This window comes from Neopelma chrysocephalum, unplaced genomic scaffold (genome assembly GCF_003984885.1).
Source record: "Neopelma chrysocephalum unplaced genomic scaffold, ASM398488v2 Primary Assembly neopelma1_132, whole genome shotgun sequence".
NCBI classification, from domain to species: Eukaryota; Metazoa; Chordata; class Aves; order Passeriformes; family Pipridae; genus Neopelma; species Neopelma chrysocephalum.
This window is the reverse complement of record NW_020897794.1, coordinates 2,071,692-2,083,276: the sequence shown is the minus strand read 5'-3', so window position 1 is coordinate 2,083,276 and position 11,585 is coordinate 2,071,692. Positions and strand designations below refer to the sequence as shown.

General features: G+C 52.6%; 1 protein-coding gene across 1 annotated transcript in view; it reads left to right on the top strand.

The window, feature by feature from the left end:
- MNT (MAX network transcriptional repressor) overlaps positions 1-7,886 on the top strand; it is a 35,412-nt gene extending 27,526 nt beyond the window's left edge. Inside the window, exons 5-6 of the mRNA XM_027698730.1 lie at positions 4,729-4,921; positions 6,363-7,886. Coding sequence (XP_027554531.1) covers positions 4,729-4,921; positions 6,363-7,066 — 897 coding nt within the window. The 3' untranslated portion in view covers positions 7,067-7,886. The remainder of the gene's footprint in view (positions 1-4,728; positions 4,922-6,362) is intronic.
- Positions 7,887-11,585: the final 3,699 nt, after the last annotated feature.

The following is an 11,585-nucleotide window of genomic DNA, read 5'->3' as shown; positions in this document are numbered from 1 at the left end:
CTGGCAGATGTGTCACCTTGGCGAGTGCAGGCAGTGGCTGCAGAGGGTGGGGACACCAGCCTGGTGCCAGGGAAACTGGCTCCTGGTTTTCCCACTTCCCTGGGCTCTGCTCCATCGCAGCAGGTCGGATGGGGTTGGGGCGAGTGGTTGTTGTAGGAACTCCACAGCCAGTTCAGTACGATTCAAAACTGGTAAAACTGGTGGCAAACCCCAGAGTCCTGCAGGTGACTGTGGTGTCTTGGCAGCTGGGGCTGTTGGGGTTCCGTGTGGGGTTCCAGCATCCCTCTGGTCCTGGTTGAAATGTTTGTGGAGTCAGGCTGGTGGATGCTCCTGCTGTGGATCTGCTGCACCGTGACAGTCCCTGCAAGGATAAGATCTTTTTCTTAGTGTTTAGATTTTTTCCCATTGCATATGGGAATCAAAGCTCCCTGTGCAGTGGAGAGCCTGCCCAGCTGGGTGTGGGCTGTGCTGGAGGTCCTGGGATGGCAGCTCAGGACCCCCCTGGTCCAGCAGCTCCGCTCTGTGGCACCAGCTGTGATCCCCAGAGCAAAGAGTTAAAACAATCTGGCTTGAAATTGCAAATCCCTCTCCTGATTGCTCATTGATGAGGGGTTTTCAGTCAGTGAATGCTGTGTAAGAAAAGGTAACAACTGAAATGTGCTTTGGAAAAGCTGGTAATTGAAAGTGTGTTCTTAAATTGCTAATATAATGTTTATGAGGGGAGCTTTGTAATAAGGCCTTTTAAATTTCACTAATGCCAACCCCAGGGCCAGCAGCATTCCTGGGGCAGGCACAGGGAAGGCGTTTAGAGGCATTATTTCCAATCTTGACATAAGAGTGAGCCATTTAATTACAGACAGCTATAAAATGGAGAATTCTTTGCAGTGACAAATGACTGTTGCTGCACAGCAATAGCAGAAGTTGGTTCTGGTTTGTTTACCAGGGAGTGCCAGAGAGATGCACACAAGGACCAAATAGTGGCTCTGAAAGAGCTGGGCGAGTGGGCACAGAAGAGGGTGGTGGTGCTGCTGGAATTGAGGATTTTAATTTGGTTGCTGGTGTTTAAATAAAAGATGAAGGGACTCACCACCACTGTCCTTGTCTCCACTTCCACCTGCACATGGAGCAGCCCCTGCTCTGCCCAGCATGGTGGTACCTGGCAGGGGAGGGTCAGGCCCTTGCTCTGCTGCAAAGGACTCGCTCTCAGCTTCAACTCAGAAGAAGAACTGGAAATGTTCAGAGTAAAACATCAACTCTCTTCACCAGAGCCAGCAGCTCAATTGCAGAACTTCCCAAGCATCAAAAGCCATGGATGGATTCACAGGAATATGAGGAAATCCTTGATTTCTTCCTGGGGTAGCTCAGCCTCCCCCTCAACGGGGTCAGGGTTTACTGACTTTTTGAGGTGATGCTCATGTGGAATGTTTATAGGTGCACAGAGGTGAAAAATAAGAGTTCTGAAGTTGTAGCTTCTGTAGGTTCCTCACTCTGCAGAGTAAGAGTTGCCTGGACAACCGGGGTTCCCAATTGCTTAACAGGAAAGAGAGAAATATCCCAATGATTGCAGCACAGGCGTGAGGAGGAGGGTCTGTGCTGGAGCCTGGTGCTTGCAGAGAGCAGCCTGGGCTGGGCTGGGCTGGGCTGGGCTCCTCTGCTCCGTGGGGCAGGTGAGCTGTGCTCAGTCAGGTGTCACCCACTGCCCTGTGCCAACACAGCAGAGCTGCCAGGGCACTCCTGGCCTTCCCTGGGCTCCCGGGGCCAGCCCGGCCTCGCCACTCCAGAGAAGGGGGGAAACACCAATGCAGGTGACTTGGGTGACCTTTGCACCGTGAAGAAGCAGGGTCAGTATTTCATGAGCCAGGTTAAGCGTGTGTCCTTCAGGATCTTAGCAGGCAGCTTAAGTGTCATCCCAGGTGCCAGCCCCAGACCTGACCCCTCCCCTGGCCCTTCCTGGAGGCTGTGGAGGGGGTGGGACAGCAGCTCCTGCCCTGCAGCTGCTCCAGGTCTCTCTGCCTTAGTGAAATTTCACACCTTGTAGGACAGGTGGTTGGGCATTTGTAAGAATTCCTTTTATCAAAATGTAACTCTCAATGCTTGTGTTGTTTGTAGCTTCAGGGACCCCTCTGCCCATTTCAGCACTAATGTTATGTGCCCTTTCTGTTGGAAAATCCCAAAGGCTTGTATCTTGGAAAACGATGTGTGATTACTTCTTATTTCAAAGCTGCTGTGTTTGTGTTGCATAGGATCCGTGGTGATGGTGCTGACAGAGATTCCTGTTTTACAAAAAACATCCTGGGGGTCAGTGGGTGTCTCTAAAGGTGTTTGTTGTGCCAGGGCAGGTCGGTGACCACAGTCCCAATGACCAAAGTTTGGCTGTCGCTGTGGACTTTACTCACTGATGGGAAATCCTGGCACCTGCTGTGGGCAGGATGATTTGCAGAAAATAATCTGTCGTCAGGGAGGTGCCAGAGATCCGTCTGTTCCCAGGGCTGCTGGTCAGAGGGACATGGGAGATGCTCAGCTGCCCTCTCCCATACTGGTGCAGTGGGAAGAGATACAAAGGCAGGAGGGTCTCTGCTCCCTGTCCCTCAGTGAGTGCCCATTTCTGCAGCAAGGCCAGGCCCATTCCTGCTCCAGGACTCAGCTCCCAGTGCAGGGCACACACCTAGTCCCTGTGGAGCTGGGAAGGGGCTGCACCCACGTGTACCCACAGAGAGCAGGGCAGGAAGGCTCTGGTTAATCACACCCAGTTCATTATTAGGCCAGAGCAGCTCAGCCTGGAGATCCGTCTTTACCAAGTGAGCCCCAGTGAATTGCATCCCAGAATAGTTTTTGAAAGATTACTGGTGCCAGCAGGGATTCCAGCCCATCTGCTCCTCCAGCCTCCCTGGCAGCTCCCCTTGGAGAGCTCCCAGCCGGGAGGGAGCCCTGGGAGGAGCCCTGGGAGGAGCCCTGGGAGGAGCTGTGCCTGGGCAGGGGCTGAGGGAGGCAGAGCCCCTGGGGCCAGGCTTGGACCAGAGCCACATCCCAACGCCTGTGGAGTGCCTGGAGAGCAGCAGAGTGAGCTCCCTGGCTCTGTTCTCTGGGAGACTCCTCCTGGTGCTTCCTAAGGGTTTGCCTGCCTTCCCAGTAATTAAAAGTTTATAACTAATTACCAGCTGCCCTGCTCGTATCTCATAGTTGTGCTTTCCCCCGTGCTGGGAGTCTCCTCTGGCAGCAGGGAGTGAAGCCAGATCTGATCTGTTGGATATGTGCTGTGCCTGCTGCAGGAGCCAAGGCTGCAGGGGTTTTGTGCTCCCTCCTCCTGGAGAGCTGTTCCTGTTCTGTCCTCCCGTGCCCTGCAGCTCTGGGGAGATGCTGCAGGGTGGGGTTGGGCTCCTGTCTGCACCCCAGGTTTAGCCTCAGCCTTTCTCCTACTTGCCTCTTTCCTTCCTGATCACATAGTGAGGGGGAAGACATCGAGACGAGTTGTCTTCTTGCATATTTAACCCTGAGCAGGAGCCTGCACTTCCCTCATTGCTCCGTGTCCCACCCACACCCCTTTCCCAGGGGATCAGAGCACACCACTGTTTTCTGGGTCAGGCTGCACTTGGTTGGAAAAGAGACTTTAAAACTAGTCTGTGGATTTGGGCCTCAGCCATGTGGGAATCTCTGGGCTACAAGTCAGGGTTGGTGCAGAGCCAGGACATTGGGAGTCCCCGTCCCCCCTTCCCCACCATCCCTGTGACCCCTCCCTGTGGTGGGCTGCAGGTCTGCTGGGCTTGCCCAGGACAGGACTGTGTGAGTTGGTGTCTGCTGCTTGCTTTGGTTTGGAAAGCAGTGTGAGGGAGAGAACTGCCCCCTGTGCCTGAAAACCCTCTGTTCTGAGGGGCTTTTAGCTGAGCTGAGGGCAGAGGAACTGTCTCCACTGACACACCTGCAGGGGTTGTGCCCTGCTAACACACTTTGCTTGGCTGTTTTAAAAATACTTCCTTTATTGTTATTACCAGGACAAAGGTAGCGGCAGGAGCTGCCCTGGTCTGTGTGTCAGCTCAGGCTGCATTAAAGGCCTGGCTGAACAGGCTTTAAAGTCCTTCCCAGCAACCTTCTGCTCTACAGCGTCAGCAGAACCACTGAAAGGCATGAGGGCACGTTCTGATTGCACTTGTCCTGGAGAACCTCAGAGAGAAATAAAGAGCACGTGTTCAGAAGACGGTGAGCCTGGTCCTCTGCCAGCTGTGGGGTTTGCTTCTGAGCTCAGTGCTTGCCAGCAGTGAGGGAACAGGAGCATCTGTGCAGGCTCTGTGTGCCTGGTATTTTCAGGAGTGTGTGTGGGATTTAAATTCCCAGTGGTGAAACTTCTGAAAATGGACAGCCTGTATGTGGTTTTACAGATTTCACTTATTTTGTCTGTTTTATACACATAGTAAATGCAGCCCTGGGCAGGAGCTCTTGGTGTGATGTGTGTTGCTCAGAAGCTCATCAGTACTTGTGCTTTTCCTTTTTTGAGGCTCATCAGTCTTCCCTCAGCAGGCAGAAGGCATTTGGCCAGAGCAACCCTTGAGGTGCCAGCTCTTGTCCTTCTCTTTCTGCCTGACTCAGGCAGGTGTAAATGTAGCTGAACACGTTTTACACCAGCATAACTGGCAATATAAGAAAATTAGCTGTGGTCATGGGAGTGACCAGGTTAGTGTAGACTATTCTTGTCTTTGCTCATGTTATATTTCTTTTTCTTCCTGCTGTTTTTAGACTTTAAAGAGGAAGGAAAAAGAATATGAGCACGAGATGGAGCGGCTGGCGAGAGAGAAGATCGCGACCCAGCAGCGACTGGCAGAGCTGAAGAACGAGTTGAGCCAGTGGATGGACATCTTGGAGATTGACAGGATTGTTCGACAGACAGTTCAGCCAGAGGATGACCAGGCATCTACCTCGACAGCATCAGGTACCCACAGTTTTTCTCTCCTTGTAATCACCACAGGTCAGTGACACAGTTCCGTAGGGGTGGTGGGGATCTTCATTTGGCAGCATCAGGGTGTCTTTGCATTCAGAATAAAGTAAAAGGCTCTTGAGTGTTGCTAAGGATTGATATTGGTTAATAACACATTGCTGCTCGTGTGAAGTAAACTGAAATTTGTGCATCAATGCCAGGTAGATACAAAGTGCAGGTTTGCACTTCCAACCCGCCACTTCCTCACGTGGAGATAAATCCCTGTTCTCCAAACTTAGATTTCCTCTTACACAGCTTTGCAGCCCTGCTCTTTAGAGGTGGACATCCTGATGTATTTGTGTGGATATGGGAGGGTGTTCAGCACATAGAGAAGAAGGATTTGGTACCAGAGCACTTAAACAACTTAAGGAGCCTTCATGTTGCATGAGGAGGATTCCTAGTGAAGATGAAATGACACTAATGGGTATCTGCCATGCAGTTCCCAGTGAGAAGTTCCTGTGAGATAGGAGGGTGCATGCTTTCCTCCACACCAGGGCTCTGCAGCAGGAGGAGTGGGCAGTCTGTGGGTGTGGAGCTTTGCAGAGATGTGGAGGCTGCAGCGGCGCGGAACCGTTCGCAGCAGCTCCTTCAAACCAGCATTTGCTCTTGGCACTGCAGGCACGTGATAGCAGGGGTTCCAGGAAGGGAAAATCTGAGGTTTCTGGTTTGTTCAGGCTTGTTTTCAGGATTAGCACCTCTGAACACACAGACAGGTGTAGGCTGGTGGAAGTCAGGAGTAGCAGGGCTTTGTTGTTAGGAGTGTTGGCTGTTCCTCTGCAGTGGCCTGTGCCGAAAGCCACCGTGTCAAGTTGCTGCAAACCAGGGCTTGTGAAGGGGAAGTATCTTCCCTGGTTTCTGCTGCTTCTGTGTCTTCTGGGATTTTTATTCTCTGCTGCATGGCTGGGTCTAGAGCAGGCAGGGCAGGGAGTTTCTTCCTGCTTTGCTTCATTAGTTCCTTCACCAGACAAAAGTCCATTTCCCAGAACTACATGAGGGGCTTGCTACCACACTTCTCCATTGCTGTTTCCTTCTCGCTCTGGGAGCAGAAAGGGTGGTGCCAGTCAGTGGAACAACTGGCCAAGAAAGGAAACCCTGTTCCTCTTCCCAGAAGGAGCCACTTCAGCCCAGACAGAGGTCAGCCAGGTGCTTTCTGTCAGCCTCTACTCACAGTGGTCCCCGTGCCTGCCCAGCGAGACCTCTTGGCCTGTTGGGATCACCCCGCTCTGGCTGGAGCTTGGGGCTGTCCTGCCTGCTTGGCTCCAGGTCCTTGGCCCACAGCAGTGAGCAGAGGGCTGTGCCATGCCATGCCACTGTGCTGCCCTTTAGGGAGGCTTGTTGGTCCAGCTCGTGCTCTGCTTGCTTTTTTATGGGAGTTTCTTCCTCTCGTGTTTTCCAGAGGGTGAAGACAACATCGATGAAGACATGGAAGATGACAGGCCAGTGAACTCGTTACCAAAACTTACCCAGCGCCAGCACCCAGAGCTGCTGAAGGCTGTGCCCCCGAGTGCTGCTGCCCCCCTGCCCGCGGTCCTGCCCCCTCACCTGTCCATCCAGCAGAAGCCCCAGGCCCAGCCCCCCCTGCAGACGCAGGCCCTGGTCCCGCCGCAGGCCATCGTCCCCGCACAGACTCACATCGTGGCGGCCTCCACCGTGCAATCGACTGTTATCGCCCACACGGCCACCACCCACGCCTCGGTCATCCAGACTGTCAACCACGTCATTCAGGGCCCACAGACCAAGCACATCGCTCACATCGCACCTTCCACGTCCAGCCCCGTGCAACTCACCACCGCCGCTCAGCCCATCGGCCACATCACTGTGCACCCCGCCACCATCAACCACATGGCCCACCTGGGCCCGCAGCTGCCCCTCTACCCCCAGCCCGTGGCCGTCAGCCAGCCCGTGGTGAGCCACATCGCCCACACCATCTCGCACCAGCAGGTGAACGGCACCGCGGGCCTGGCCCAGCCCGTGGTGGCCAAGCCGGCCGTGGGGACCCAGGTGGTGCATCACCCACAGCTGGTGGGGCAGACGGTCCTGAACCCCGTGACTATGGTGACCATGCCCTCGTTCCCCGTGAGCACGCTGAAGCTGGCCTAGAGGGGACGGCCCACGGCAAGGCCTTCGTTGGGAACCTTTCCTAAGGAAACTCCATACATTCCAACCGCGTCCGGCTCGGCGGGAGGGAAGCCGAGCTGGGCTGGGCTGTGCTCAGCTGCCCAGGGCCCAGCCTGTGCCCAGTGCCCAGTGCCCAGTGCCCAGCCTGTGCCCAGTGCCCAGCCCACCACCGGGGACGGGGCTGCTCCGCGCTCGGATTCGCTCATCTGAGAAACTTCAGAGACAGTTGTTCATGGTGATTTTTTTTCCTTTTATGTGTAATGAGTGAACTATGGATATGATGTTCTTAAGACTTTAATTTTGCCCTCTTATGTGTTGCTTCTTTGTAGAATAAAAAATTTGCTGATCTCTTTATCGAGACGTTGCGTAGAATGGGAAAAAAAAATCATAGAAGTCTATATTTATATATATGTGTGTATGTGTGTGTATATATATGTACATACATATATATATAAATATAACATTTGAAGGCCTTTTGTAAGGTTGATTATTTTGCAGGATTATGAGACAAAATTCATTTTTGGAGGAAGAAGATAGAGTGTCCTCTCTAAACAAGAAACTTTAAGATAGATGGTTTGGTGGACCAGGGTACCTCTATAGTGACAAAAAACCCCAACAACAAACCACAAGTCAAACCATTTTAAAGGTATTTCCCATCAATATATTACATTTCAAAAACCATCTAAAATCACTGTGACTTGTTATGGCATTTTAAGGAAATTCTCTGTCCTGTCTAATAAAAGGAAAAAGAATACACAACCGGACTTCATTTGTTGCCGTTTTATAAATGACTTGATTTTTATAGCTGTGTCAAAAAAACCCTGTTTTTATTATTTTAATGGTTGACGATGCTTTGTTTGGATGTTTGGGGGGGTTTTGGTTTTTGTCTGGCTTGGTTTGCTGACGCAGTAATTGATTTTGCAGATCTCTGTGCACAGCCCTGCTCAGGGTCTCTCTTGCCAGCCCAAGTCCCCCAGGTTTCTCGGGTTCGTTGTTGGGCAGAGGCAGATGCTTTGTGCTGGCAGCTTGCTGGGTGTTTCTGTGGAACCTGGGTCAAGAAGACCAAGAGAAATGTAGTAGATTTGCTGCGTGGGTTAATGTTGTTTGTTTGTTCTGGCCTGGCCACGCTTTGCTGTTGGGGTCAGTGGGTTCAGAAAGGGATAAATGGGGATGTGGTTCCCTTCCAGAGCGCAGGCAGCTTTGGCAGTTTTGTTCCTTTTTGGGGGGTAAACAGTCTCTCCTTGTGCAGGATAAGGGTTTGCTGCAGGAGATCAGTGTGAGACCTCGTGCCTGACAGTGAGATGTGCACCAAAGAACCCTCATCCTTCGGGACCCTCCTGTTGCCCCTTCCTGGTGATGGGGCAGGACCTCTCCGAGGTCAGTGGCAAATGCTGCGGAGCCAGGAGAGGAGGAATGCTCTGCTGGTGCTGCCAGCCTGCCTGGGAGGCTGCTTAGGATGTGTTTTGTTGCTGGCTGAATGTTCTGGTCCTTGCACCGTGTGTGTAGTTACTGCTGTGAGTGATCTCCATTCTGTCTTCCTCTCTTTTTAAAGTGTTCCACAGTCCTTTCTGCAGGCAGAATTCCTGCTGTAGCCAGGGACTGTTCTCCTTGGGACAGGATGGGAGGGTGGTCCCAGCATCTGCCCAGGAGCTTTGGGAGAGGAGGAGGTGAGGAGGGCTGAGCTCTCACAGCCTGCAGTGTGTGGGTGAGGTCCTCTCCAGGAACACAGGATCCATAGTCTGCCCAAAGACTTGTTGACTCCAGCAGCACTTTTGCCTTGTTGAGGACTGATGTGAAAAGTGTAAGGGGTTAAATTGAGAACACTTGCCCGTTCCATACCATCCCTGGTTGAAACTGGTCTGGAGGCAGGAGAAATGCCTGCAGAGGTCAGGGGTCATTGTGCCTTCTGAGCAGGTATGGCTGGGAATTGTGTGACCTCTGTTTGTGAAGCCCCAGTTGCTCCACAGTTACCTCTTGTTTTGTTTTTTTTCTTGCATCCTCGAGTCCAGGAAGCTCTTGGCTGTGCTGCCAGCACAGCTCCTGCAGGATGGACAAACCTTAAAGGATTTCTTATCCTGAAACCACATCTAAGCAGATGATTTGTTCTCATTCCAGTGCACTGTTAACACTGGGAGGTTCCCGGAGTCACCAGGGTTTGGTCATCCCTTGTCTGTGCAGGTGCTTTCCCCCAGAGCTGTTGTGTGCCAGTGTTTGGAAGGTGAGCGTTGGGTATCGGGGCAGTTGCTCCTCATCAGAAACTCCAGACTGAGGGTTTGCAGCAGGGTCATCTCCCTTCTCAGGGGGGACTGTGTGGCTTTGCCTTCTGCAGCGGTGTTGGGAGTGAGGACATGCCTTTTACTGTTCTAACATCACAAAATAACAAAATCTCGTTACTGAAGGAGAAGGAGCGGGATTGGGAACAGGGCTGAGTGCAGGAGTTGGCTGAGAGCCCCAGGGAGATGAGCTCTGTGTGGGTTATGGAATGGCCTGTGCTGCAGGGGCAGGGGGTGCTGTGACCCCATCTCCTACTCCCTTGTGGTTTAGAGGGAGGAGTGGCCCTGCCCTGCCCTGCCCAGCCCAGTCCTGCATCTTGGCCAGTGTTTCTCTCCCCTTGGAGCTGTGCCATGCTGTGTGTCTGATCCCCCTTGGTCAGCCCATGAGCTGCTTTGGATGTCTTGGGTCCTCCCATTCTCATCTGCCTTTTTTGGGGCTACCAGAAACATTTCTTTGGGGTTTTTTTCTTTTTTTTTTTAAAGTCAGCAAACTTCCTTCTCTTCTCTGTGAAAAAGAGCAGCCACAACCCTTCCTTCTTTCCCCACCTCTGTCATTCCTGCTCAGAAACTTGAGATTTACACTGATGCTCTTAGAAGTCCTGTTCAGTACTGTATGACAAGGGGCACTTAAAGAATGTCTCTCCTCCTTTGATACATGTTTTCCCTATGGAGAAAGCTATATATGAATATGTATGTACACTTGGGGATTCAGAAGATCCAATTTGTCCCCCCAAAAAATCAATAAATACGAAGTTTAGAAGAAATCTTTTCTGTTGTTGAATGATGTTAGTTTTTTGTAACCATACTATAGGAACAATAGAAAGTGGGTTTTCCACGTGGTAGTTTGAGAGGATTTTCTGTTCTGTCGTGCCTGGCTTGGAGCCTGTTGGTCAGGGGAGAGCAGGGCAGGTGCCCCTGCAGCCCACGCTTTGTGTCCTGCTGCCAACAGCCCAAATGTGCTCAGGATTGGGCTGTGCTTGGAGCTCAGCTGGGGTGGTGGAGGCTGAGCAGAGCTGTGCAAGCAGAACCCTCAGGTGACTGAGGTGACAGAGGGACATCTCGTGCTGCCCCAGCTGGGGAACCCCACGGCTGCCAGAGCCACTGCCCCTCTCACCTCCCAAGGGACTGCAGGCAGAGGGGAATGAACCCAAACTGCTGCTTGAAAATGCTCTTGAAAAGAGCTCTTAATGCTGACACTTTAGATACAGGAATGTATTCCTGTCGTCACCAATTAGCCAGAACTGTGTAGTTTAGCTTAGGAAGGGAAATGACCCCATTTCCCACGTTCTCTGCAGTCACTTGAGTGGGGTCTGAGAAGCAGCAGGTTGTGTGTCCCCGGGGGCACAGGGGAGAGGGGGCAGCTGGTGACCCTCTTCTCACATTGGGCCATCAGGGCTGGAGCCAAACTGCTGCTGTGGGACCTTGTTCTGCACGTGTGTGTGTGAGTGTCCGTGTGTCTGTCCGTGCTGGGGCTGAGTGCTGGGTGTTGAAGGCCAGAAGGGCTCTGGTGTCACCACTGGGCTCCTGGCCAGGGGCGTGGCCAGGTTTGGGTTTCTTGGGCAGAGCTGGACAGAGGGGAGGCCCTTGCAGAGGCTTCTGCTCTCTGGGGAGGAGCATTTCTCATCTCACAAACGGGGCCAGCCTGGGCTGCTGCTGCTCTTGGGCTCCCTGTCTCCTTTTCTTTGTTTTACTTCAAAGTGGCCTTCTGTAACAAAAGAACAAAAGAAACAAAAAAATGCCTTTGGGTGGTTTAGGTGAGGTGTCTGTGTCGGTGTCGGTGTGGTTGTCCTGCACGCCTGGTAGGTTCCTGTAGACATGCAATGCAAGGCTTCTCGTGTCTGGTTTTTGTGTGTGGCCTGTGTCTCCTTGGACTGGTTTGCATCCTGAGGAAGTTTTTTGCATTTAAAGAAAAAAAAGAGTGGGAACTGTTGGGGGTTGGGTGGGAATGAGGGGGCTCCCCATGTGCAGGGGAGGTGTCCTTGCCTGGTCGGTGCTTGTGTGGCCCCTTTGCTTTCTGTGACTGTGAGTGTCCCCAGCGGGGGGAGTGGCCTTGGCCAGGTGAACCAGGTGACCTCTGCTCTTGTTGTCTCCGCCTGTCGGCATTTAGGCACTTAATTAGCTTAATTAGATAAGTGGCTGCCCTGGGCTGGGACTTGGCTGCTGCACAGCTCTTGGAACTGGTGTGGGGGTGAGCTCTGAGTACTTGCAGGTGAGGCTCCTCCAAGACT